Source organism: Teleopsis dalmanni, chromosome 2 (assembly GCF_002237135.1).
Source record: "Teleopsis dalmanni isolate 2A chromosome 2, ASM223713v2, whole genome shotgun sequence".
NCBI classification, from domain to species: Eukaryota; Metazoa; Arthropoda; class Insecta; order Diptera; family Diopsidae; genus Teleopsis; species Teleopsis dalmanni.
This window is the reverse complement of record NC_051847.1, coordinates 48,911,160-48,922,929: the sequence shown is the minus strand read 5'-3', so window position 1 is coordinate 48,922,929 and position 11,770 is coordinate 48,911,160. Positions and strand designations below refer to the sequence as shown.

The 11,770-nt window shown below is 28.4% G+C and overlaps 1 protein-coding gene across 1 annotated transcript; it reads left to right on the top strand.

The window, feature by feature from the left end:
* The first annotated feature begins 8,702 nt into the window (after positions 1-8,702).
* On the top strand, positions 8,703-11,424 carry LOC119677513. Its single transcript, XM_038088890.1, has 2 exons — positions 8,703-9,494; positions 11,275-11,424. Exons 1-2 carry the CDS (start codon positions 8,760-8,762, stop codon positions 11,383-11,385), a joined length of 846 nt encoding a protein of 281 aa, XP_037944818.1. The 5' UTR covers positions 8,703-8,759; the 3' UTR covers positions 11,386-11,424.
* The last annotated feature ends 346 nt before the right edge of the window (positions 11,425-11,770 follow it).

Below are 11,770 nucleotides of genomic sequence, written 5' to 3'. Positions count from 1 at the left end.
CTAACTCAAGAAGACAAAGAATCACTCTACTTAGTTTTTAATTATCAATCGATAAATCCAGATATCGTAATGGACTTTATCATAAAGTGTCTATAGTAATATGTTAATTTACTTAAATTTACTAAATTAGAATTAAATAAGAACTTCATTTATAAGAAAACTAATCTAGTATAGTAATCTTCTAGTATAGAGGAAAGAATCTAACCTATATGCTGGAAGTAGTAGCAGTGGGTTGCGAAATCTATAAAATTTCTTAAGTACGGTGACTTTAAAAACTATAAAGTTATATTGTAAAAAAATAACAAAATATCAAGACAAAGTATGAGACTAAGGTCAACTTAAATACACAGTAAAAATTAAAAAATTTCTAATATAAAAGTTTGAAACCCAATATTGCAAAATGGGAAAATATATTTAACACAATTATATATAATATATTTTTCATATTTTTTAATGAGCACAAAGCTTCTTTAAATATGAATCTGCAATCAAAGAAACAAAATTTTGCGGTTACTTTCATATTCTCATATCTATATGAATAAAGATACTTTCAAAGAATAAAGAGAATTTAATAATAATATTGGAAAAAGTTTAAAAACCGCAAAATATGATATAAATTTTGTATTTTTTAGAAATTTTCATGCCTTCAAGCCAAAGTTATTTCTTTTTGATATTTGCCCCACAAAGTAAGAACCATTGATGGTGATTCAAATGAATGTCGTTAGAGAATTTCAGCAACAATTTAGTCATGGTCAAAGGACATTTTGGAAAGAAGTTTAAATTGAATCATAAACTAAAACAAGATAACATTTCGACGCTTTCAGCATTGTTTAGCGAAAATTTTTCGTTGAATAAATAAACGTAAATATTTTAGATATAAAATTTGTACTACAGAGTTATCTATTTTGTGGTTCCGAACCTAAAAGTTAGCTAAACGTAGTTGTATTATGATTTTAAATTTTAGTGTATTTTTATATTTTATTTGATTTTAATATACATTTATATATTACATACATATTTTTATATTACATATATTTATATATTATATATATTTATATACTATACATATTATTTATGTATAAATATTTTTACTTATATAGGGTGTCTTTTCAGCAGCATGAGAACTATCGATATCGATAACTATGATTTAAAAGCTGAGAATGTCAAACTATGTTTATATTTCTGTTCACTAAGGTTAAGCAATTCAACTTGAATGGTCTAACGCTAGAAGAACGATTAGAAGTTATGGAAACTTAGTTTTATAAAAAATCTGTTTTTGACGTTCATATTAAAGAATTGTGTTAAGTGATAAAGCTCATTTCTAGTTAAATGGCTATGTCAATAAGCAAAATATATGTATATGAAACGTATATGAAACGAAGATAATCCTCAAGCCGTTAACATATCCATTAAGTTAGGTTAGGTTAGGTTAGGTTATACCGGCGATCTCATCGGGATCCACTTACTGATACTAAAAATTTGGACAATTTTTCTTGAAAAAATCAATTAATAGCAACTTCAATGAATGATTGAAGCAAAACGATGCATTAAAATGGGTCATACTATAATAGCAAACTTAGTTTCAAGTAAGCTTACCTTCTGCTCAAAAAGTATCCGGATTTTTTGTTTATTAACTAATCTTTAAATAATAGACCTTTCTCAAAAATTTCTTGTCATATGCTACAAACCGCCATCTGTCAATTAGTTTGTTTACAGCAGCTATTAATGTGAGACTACCTCAAGTGCATTTAGCGATTTTTACTATGGAAAATTCTTGTTGCACTACTGTCATCGCTCAGGCACCATATTCGCCAGGCCTGGATGCGTGCGACTTTTTCCTGTTCCCGAAACTCAAATTGCCCCTTCGTGATAAGCGTTTTGAATCGATTGAATCGGTAAAAGAGAATTCGCTGAAGGAACTAAAAGCCATACCTTCACGGACCTACGAAAAGTGTGTGGAAGATTGGGTTAAGCGTTGGCATATGTGTATCAATTCAGAATGAGTATATTTTGAAGGAGATAAATTACATTTGGAATAAAATTTAAATTTGTGTGTTTGATTTACAAAATCCGAGTACTTTTTGAGCAGAAGGTATATGAATACAATATTCTATTTATTACATAATTATTTACACAATATATAGAAAAATTAAAATCCTTTCTCTAAAATTAAGATACTTCTAGGTGATATAAACAAATTGCAAGAATACGATAATTGCAATTATCGCATCTAACTCACCAAGAATACTTTAGTTCCTATATAACATCATAACATACTATTCGATGGTCTTTAAATAACCATTTTGCAGTTTATGTTAAGGCTTCGTTTATTATTCGACAATTGTTCACGATAATAAAAAAAGAGAACAACAATTTATTGCAAAATACATGGGCAAACTTCTATTTTATTTTTTTTAACTCTTCCAAGCAGAAAACAATTTCTAGTGAATCACAATCCCTTCGAATTCCAAAGTCAATAAATAAACAAAAATTGAAGCAATGCAACTCTATTTTCCAGTGTATATGAATGCAAAATCGGTTTCAAAAATTTAAAAAAAAATTTGAGTTTTAATCGTAAAAAAAGCCGCTGAAACATGTATAGAAGAAATTCGAACATTCACTATTTATTCAGAGCCAAATCCGGAAAGTAATGAAACTTTCAAAATTCTATTTTTCTGGAAAAATTTCAGTTTTTTGTTGGTTTTGTTTTATTTTAAATACACAGTACTCGACTCTGTACGTGTATTTATTACACACCATTGCATTCGCATTGTACTCTTGCATATTTTGAATTGAATTTCATCAACGAAATGTGCATACAAAGGGACATCATTTGAAGTTAACACTGCAGTTGCACATTTTTATGTCCTTTAAAGCTTGTGTCTATTTAGGGACATGATTCTTTTATTAACAGCCTGAAATGCAGAACGGTGCGATTATTTTCTTAAGAGTGCAGGTGCACATTTAGGATCAAGGTTTGCTTTTAGAAATTAAACAGTAACAGCTGCAATTGATGCTATCAAAAAATGCCCGATTTAACTTCGCAACAATTTCCTTCACAACAAAATAGAAGTGGACTCAACTAAGCGGATTTCTTGAAACTAGCAAAAATAGTTCAAATATTTGCACGTATTTAGATTAAAAATTAAAAAAAAAAACGAAATAGAAAAAACTAGTTTAAAATTTTATTCCTAAAAGATTTTTTCTTCATTTGGAATATTTGATTTTTCGTTAACAGTCAAATATGTGTTATTCCGAACAAACAAACTTGATAAAAAAAGAAGTATTGTAGTGGCGTCTGCTAAGCAATGTTAAATCAATTTATGTTAAATAAGTTATGTTAAAAAAAATTATGTTAAGAGCAATTTATGTTAAATAAGTAATGTTAAAAAGTTTTATTAAGAAAGTTGTGTTACTGAAATTATGTTAAGAAAGTTATGTTAAATAGATTAAATAATAATTAATTATATTTTATTAAAATATTTTTCCAATGTTTCGACTATCTTCGGTAGTCATCTTCAGGGAAACTAAACAAAATATACAATGTTCAATTTTATAGTAGCAAATTACAATAAATAAAAGCAATAATAAAGAAAAAAGCAACAAAAGAAAAGAGAATAAAAATTATAAAAAAACATATACAATATCCTGCGACATTTCTTTATAATATTCCTTTAAACCTGAGCAGAGTTGTCTGCATCCGATTTATAATTTAGTCTCTTACTATTTAAAATGATAAGTATTGAAAGCATTTCCAGAAAGTATCTTTTATTTAGGTTTCTTTTTTATGTAAGATCTTTACATCGTCAAGATCAGGCTTATGTTTGCAAGTCAATACAATGTACAGCCAATGCTGTACTAGCTACAACAACACTTTTATTTTTTAATCTATGTTTAATTCCAGCAATCCTTTTCTTAAGTTTGTTCTTGATCATATATAAAACTTCCTTTTTTGCATTATTTTCCCTTGTTTTCTTTTATTTTTATTTACTTCAATGGCTAATAGAAAGTATCGTACAAAATATTTTCAGGATGTTGTTAGTGGTAAGTCCATCATTGAGTCTTTAGTTTTTTTAGTCTCTTTAGTCTCAATTTTAATGTTTAATGTCATACAAAAAAATATTCATACATAAATAATAATATATATTAATTAGAAAGGAATTTTTTGCAATATGTACAACTAGTCTAAGTACATAGTTTAATAAACATGTTTATTTTTTGTAAATTATTAAAAAAATGCAAGCTAATGACAACAAATCAGTCCAAACTACCTTTACACTCCACTATGGCACCTGCCCTCCCGTTAGACTGAATGGTCGTGAATTGCCGCAAGCTGAAAACGCCAAATATCTAGGTGTACATTTTCAACGTCGTCTAAAATGGCGTCACCACATCTTTACGAAACGGAAGCAGTTAGGATTAAAGCTACGCTCACTTTACTGGCTAGTTAATCCCAAATCTAAGTTAGCGCTACAAAATAAAATACTTTTATACAACGTCGTCCTAAGGCCAATCTGGACGAATGGTATACCCATCTGGGGTATATCAGCGAAGTCAAATCTAGATATACTTCAGAGATTTCAATCAAAAATATTATGTATCTGCGCCTACGCCCCATGGTATATTCCGAATGACGTCGTACATCATCTCTATAATGTATAAGTCAATACAGCATAACATAATAATAACATAAGCAGCAACTATCACTCACGACTGGTAGTTCACCCTAACCCCCTTGTTGCAGAACTAATGAGGGATTCTTATAACATACGTAGACTAATACGCTTCGCAACTTCTGTTTTGCGAGTTGTATAATCTACAACATAATAATAGTAGTCTCATACATCCCAACAATTTACTTCTACTTAATTGAAACACAAAACTTTGCAGAAATTGTAATAATTCATAAGGCGGCGATTACTACTGGGAAGTCCCGTACAAGCTTGTCAAATATTGTTATTGCCATAAGTAGTACTTATTATTCATACTTAGAATAGATTGTATATAAAATGAAGTTAAAAAAAAAAATTAAAACAATTCGTGTGTTATTTTATTAAAAATTAATCAAGATGAAACTTTGTTAAAAAAAACCTCAAAAAAAGTTCTTTCAAAAACTTGATATTATAATGTAACGATAATAACTACTTTTACCTCAATATAATATTACTAATTTTACAGAGGTTATTTCTTATAAAACAAAAACTTAAAAAGTTGCTGAAGTTTTTTCCATGTGGTTTTGTGAGACTTAATTGAGAATAAAATGTTTATATAAGAAAAAGTTTCCTTATGTTTCACGTTTCACTCATTGTTTTCAGCATCAAAAATTAATTAAATTTTTTTTCTTTCACTGATCAAAGTAAAGAAAAAGTTTCTGAAATATTATTTTTTCTTAATTTTTTTTCAATTTTTACTTTATGCATATTGCAATTTTATTATTGAGGAGCTTGTTCCAGAAGACTACATATTCCAAAGACTTTGTGAATATTGAAATTTTAATATTAAGGAGCTTGTTACAAAAGACTTCCTAGCCAATTTCAGAAACTACATAAATTATTATTAATAAAAGCTGTAAAGTTAAAAATTAATGCTCTTTATGAGAAAACAATTACTAAAATAAATCCTTTGACGAAAGCTTTAATGAAAATAATTCTGAACAATGCATTCCAATAAATGAAATTATGGAAAGCGAGTACCCTTTAAGCGCTTCAAAGAGAAATTAAATTTAGTGAAGGAAACCTCAGGGCTACTTTCAACAAAAAAAAATTACTCTATTTCTTTAGTATAATTTGAATGCAATTTAAAGGAAAAAAATAAAAAAAGAACAATATTTCTAATATATTTTCTTTCAATAATAAAACATAATATGCTAAAAACTATTTATTTTCTGTTGAAAGATTTTGTTCGAAGATATTATACATTATGTATGGAAAATATAAATAAATATTTTGTAGAATATAATACCTAAATCAAAATTGACATGACCATTTATTCGGATAAACATAAAACACTCAGCGTTAAAATAGATAAAAATTCATTGTTTGAATGGCAATTTGCAAAATATAAAAATAAATTTTTATGTTTAACAACATTTTGGCGGATTAAATTAACCAAAAAAAATATATATTCACTGCCTCATAATACTGTTGAAGTCATTTATTTACCCATGTTAACAAAACGGACATTAGCCTTATCAATTGATTCATTTTGTCTTTGTTCGAAATACGCTTTGGTTGTCGCTTTTTATATATATTTCAATACATTCGAAAAGTTATCGAAGTAATAATAACATTAAAAATGTAATTTATAGTTTACAGATAAGCATTATTAGTAATAAAATTCTATAACACTTGAATACCACTAAAATTCTTGCGTATTTAAGCCAAAGTAAAAAAATTTTTATAAATGAGAAAAAACACTACTAAATTCAGAAAATAAAGGATGTCCTAGAACTGAATTTTTTTAATAGAAAATTTTTATTATAAATGTAGAAAATATCTTTTAAAAATTTTTTATTCATAATATTTTATAGTGCTCTAAGCTAGCACATTTTTGTGAGCACTATATACAATTAAATACAATATGTTCTTAGTTATGCTATTGCAGGCGTCACTCAAGGCTCTATGGTCCCCGCCATCTACCCATCATTACTTCTCGCTCACACTCCATCAAGTAATTGTGCTATGCCTTCGATTGTGTAGTGTATTTGGGGTTAAAATCCACGCGTAGAATTTTTGAAATCTATCGATTTCTAGCTGTTCTCATAAAGTACTACATCAACTCGAAATTCAAACATAACCCAAACAAGATGTCGGCTTTACGCTAATGGGAAGGCATATAGACCACTCAGAAAGACTTCAAACGTCTGACCTGAATTTCATATGTATGCTATAACCATCCAAATTTAAATACTTAGAAGCACAACTTCGATATATCACAGGTCATTCAGAATCCCACTACTACTCCCTTCCCTCCTTCCTGATATTTTGCGTACCGAAGAACTATCTACTGAGCTTCTCCGATCTCTTTTTCAAAGGCTTCTCTTTCACTAGTCGAGTTTATTAAAGTAGCTGCAAGGACCACAAGCTAGGCCTTCTGATTTTGAAGAGTTCTTTTTAGGACATCATCCATAACAATATCAAAAAATCTTAAAAAAAGTACACAAATTTGTCTGACTCCAGAACTAACGTTTATTGGATTTCTTATTTGTCGTTAGTGCGAAATTCGATCTTGCACGTCTATGTATATGTTTCTTTTTTTTTATATATTCTATTGATATTACAACTATCATAGATATCTAGTCTATGTATATGTTAATTAATTTTTGGACTGATAATTTTTTCAGAGATGTCCTTATAATGGTGCGCAACTCGTTAATTAATAATAAAACTGTTTTATTTATATACGATACATTATCAGTAGAAAACAAATAAAATATATACAATTTGTATATGTAGCAAATTTAAGCATTTTTATTGACAGAACCTGTAAGTAGTTGACTGCAAACAAGAATTATAGAACAACTGTGCATTATAGAAATGAAATTCTTGAGTTGAAAATATTCTCAACAGAATAGATAAATTCAGATAAATGAAGTTTTTTTAAAAGTGCTTATAAATTTTTAAAAATTCATCATAGTTTTCAAACTCCTTTGAATATGATAACATGTGGAAAACCAAATGAAATGTTATTTAATGGAATAAAAACTGATATTTGAATAAACTGTTTTTAAAAGTTTGTGAGAAACTGTTTATTAAATCTACTTTGAAACCCTGTATTATGTTAAAAATATTTTGACTGAATACTTCTTTAGTTACACCCTACTTCGGCACTATATATCTCTAATGAAACTGTAATCTATCTAATACCAATTTATTTATTTCTAAGACCCTAAGGAAAGTTGAAAACACCTTATTTAGATTTAATGAAAAGTTTTAGATACGATTCTTTTATATTTTTTAATAGTTATATAGAAAGGAACTGTTGTATAATTATATTAATTTCTTATTTTCCTTAATAATATCCGTACAATACTTAATAGACTTAAAATATAAGAATTTAGCAGATTTCCAATATAGCACGTGTAATGATTGACGAGTCTTAAAAATTCCATTTGCATAGAACTTAGGTATGGATGAGATATGCTATATGTCGCAAATAATCGAACTACACCATAGAATGCATATCAATTAGGAAAGAAACATGCTTATTCGTTATCTTTCACATAATTTATTTAAAGTATTTGTAAATAAGTTCTTTTAATATGCATTTCACCGTGTATAACACATTTACATATTTCCATTAAATGCTTCAAAAGTGCAATATTATTATTTGTTTAACATGTTAACATAACATTTGTTACGATGTGTTATTTGTAAGCAAAACATCCACAAATACTTAATTGACTGCAAAAAACATTATTTTTTAAAAACAGGAAAACTCTCAACAAAAGCAATTCAACCGATAAACTAAAAACTTTTTGATGTTATTTTTGGCGTAATATGCATTTTCATTTCATCTGTTAATGGAATTGGGCAGAGAACATAAGAATAGTACTCACACCTATTAAAAATACTAAAATGTAATTTTCAAGTACCACTGATAACGTCAAAATTTCGACCCATTGTTGCAGTCATCCACACTTATTTGCTTGCAGGTATAAAAGTTACTCATGCATCAGAAGCAATGCATTTGCAACAGTGCAAGCGTTAAGTGCTACGGAAACTCAAATAATATCGTACTGGAATTAAGTTTGAAGCAAAATGTTGAAATCTATTGGATTTAATGCATTTATATTATTATATCTATTAACACTTTCATATTATAAATGCGCTGCGCATCAGTCAGAGGATTATGATTATGAAGATGAAGATGAACTTAATTATCCTGGTGTATATTCACCTGATGATGAATGCAACGATGATGACAATAATGGAGATGGCGGAAATAATGGAAATGGTGAAAACAATGGAAATGGAACTAATCTATATTCATTGTGCAGACAATTTCGTGATATAAGAGATTTAGTGCCTATGAGTACTCTAATTGCCATTACAAGCAAGCATTATGCATTGGACGCAAGATTTCAACATGCTATGGAGTTTCGAGATACAAATAGATTTAAGATTTTAACAGAACAGATAGAAGACAGTGAACCATATCAAAATATGTTAGCTGAATTTGAAAATGTTGGAGTGGATACAATTGACATTTCAACCATTCCTCGCATTTTTAATTGTTTGATTTTGTCAAAAGATCAGATATCCTCAATGCAATGGTCGGCACGTAGTATAATGCCATTCAGTACTAATAATGCAAGTGATATATTAATTCAGCCACGTTCATTACAAACTTATACTACCGATATTATGAAAGTTATGTCACACCGAGAAGTGCGTCAACTGATTGAAAGTAAATTGGCCAAATATCCGCAGTTCGCCAGTTTCTATAGAATTATGCGCAGTCCAGCCTTCAGGCGGAAAATAAATCGAGGATTTGTAAGTAATCAATTTCAATTTTTTTTACAATAACAAACTTTAACTTAGGTTATAATGGCGATCCGAAGTGTTAATTTAAGCTTGTTAGTTAATTATCTTATATAAATGTTGATAATTCATTTAAACATCGTAAGTCATAGTCTTTGCAGTGAAAAACCAGATATAAAGTGTTGTATCGTCCTACTCTGGGACGAATTTTTCAATTTATTTAAAAGAAGATTTCAAAATGAAAAGCCATACTTTTATCATTCTCCTCAGGACAAATTATTTAAATAATTTGAAAGATTTAATCTTCTCAAGAGTAAATCCCTAAAATTGAAGTTATATCATTGTGCATGCGCCAAGCAATACTGGGCTGACGAACCTCAATGTCAGATTTCTAGGTTGACTTGATCTAATTTAGATAAGAAAAGAACTCGTCAGCTACTTCAACTAAGACGGAACCTACTCAGCACTACGGTATCTATGCTGACACTGTGTAATAGTAAAGCCTGCTATGAGACTGGGTCTTCCTTTTAATAATTTTTGTCGAGGTTGCGGCTCAGAGGATGAGGAGGAAACCGTGCCCCATCTTATGTCTCAGTGTCCTTCCTTAGCTGGAAGAAGATTAAAAATATTCCGATCCCTTTTTCTCACCGATCTGACTGAGCTGTCATCCTGTAATGTTAGGAACCTAGCCAAGTTTATAGAACTGTCAGGTTGATTTTTCTTTACCTAATGGTGGAGTCGTTACCTTCTTTCGGCGTTGAATGTATACTGATTTAAATCTGTGTACATACCAACGCCATTCCTGTGGTACCACAATGGGCCATCATTTGAGCTCAATTGGGCTTTTTGGGATACAAGGCCGTAAACTCCAACCTACCTACCTAATAAATTCTGCCATTTCGAATCTATATCTTAACTCAGAAAGATTTAACAAATTGTTTGTATATTAGTAACGGCCTCCTCAGATCCTGACGTATCCTGCTCAACTAACTTATCTATCTACTTTGCAATTGCGATATCCCTTTGAGCAGGAGCTTTATATAATGAAATGTTGAACTGCAGAAATTGTTCAGAAAAACCCTCATAGATGCAGTTTGCACTGAATTCAAATACTTTTTAGGAATTGACTATCTGATAATATAAATACAATTTTATTCACTGTATTACTTACTTCAAAGCAAGATTAAACTTTTCCGGTAGCAATAACTTTCTCTAATATTTGTAATGCAGTGAAGTACATATTGAGGTTCGTACAAAGTAAATACTTGTATTTCTGGTCATACAATATATATATATATATATATATATATGTCTGTTCTTATTTTTATGTATTTTCCAACTAAAGTTAGTCAATCCTATTAAATGGAAAAAAACACAGAAAAGATTATGAATACTCCCAATATAACGCATTTACGGAAAATATTATAATATTCTCTTTGTAACTCTTTGAAAGCTTAGTTAGGGTTAAAATGTATAACGATAAAAAGGATAAAAAATATAATATCCTTGCAATATAATATAATATAATAATATAATATAATAATATAATATAATAACATAATAATATATTTCATATAATATATTTTGACATAATTATTATGTTACAGTAATCAGAAAGTCTATAGTATTTCACCGCCCTAAGAAAAAAGACTATAAACTATTTTATTACCAATCTAGAAGTCGTCAACTCATATGGCAAATAATAGTTATATTTTAATTATTTATTTAAATTTAAATTTTAATTTGATTTTTAAAATATTTTTCTTCTTTTTTTCGATTTATTATGTTTTAGAGTTCCAAGGAAATATCGAAGCCATTACGAGAATTAAAAAAAAATTGCATTGATTTACGCCAGTTAACAAAGGATATGTTTAAAATCTTATCTTGGGGTCCTAGACAGTAAATAAATATGTTAATATATATACAACAATTTATTGTATAAAAAAATTGTTATATACATTAATTAATATTTAATAAAATATTTCTGACTCAGCCAAATAAATAAGTTATATATTTTTATTGCAAAATATTTTTAGTTGTTTTGCAACAGATAACGTGATAGTGTGAGGTAATATTATGAGATATTAAGTATTAATCGGTTTTATTATTATGTATTATGGAATAATATGTTCATTACTAATATCACTATTTAAAACATAATTCAACATCGATTAATACCATTCCTTACATTTTTGTATTTTTTGATCGACTTAATTATAATATATTATATCGTTTCTGCAAAATGAAACTATTTGATAATTATCAATCCATTGCTTAAAAGGAATATA

What these genes read in the sequence shown, in the direction of transcription:
- LOC119677513 (XM_038088890.1), top strand. Translation starts at nt 8,760, where the DNA reads ATGTTGAAATCTATTGGATTTAATGCATTTATATTATTATATCTATTA. An exon ending in GGAAAATAAATCGAGGATTT is followed by an intron (nt 9,495 to 11,274) that starts GTAAGTAATCAA and finishes ATTATGTTTTAG; the next exon opens with AGTTCCAAGGAAATATCGAA.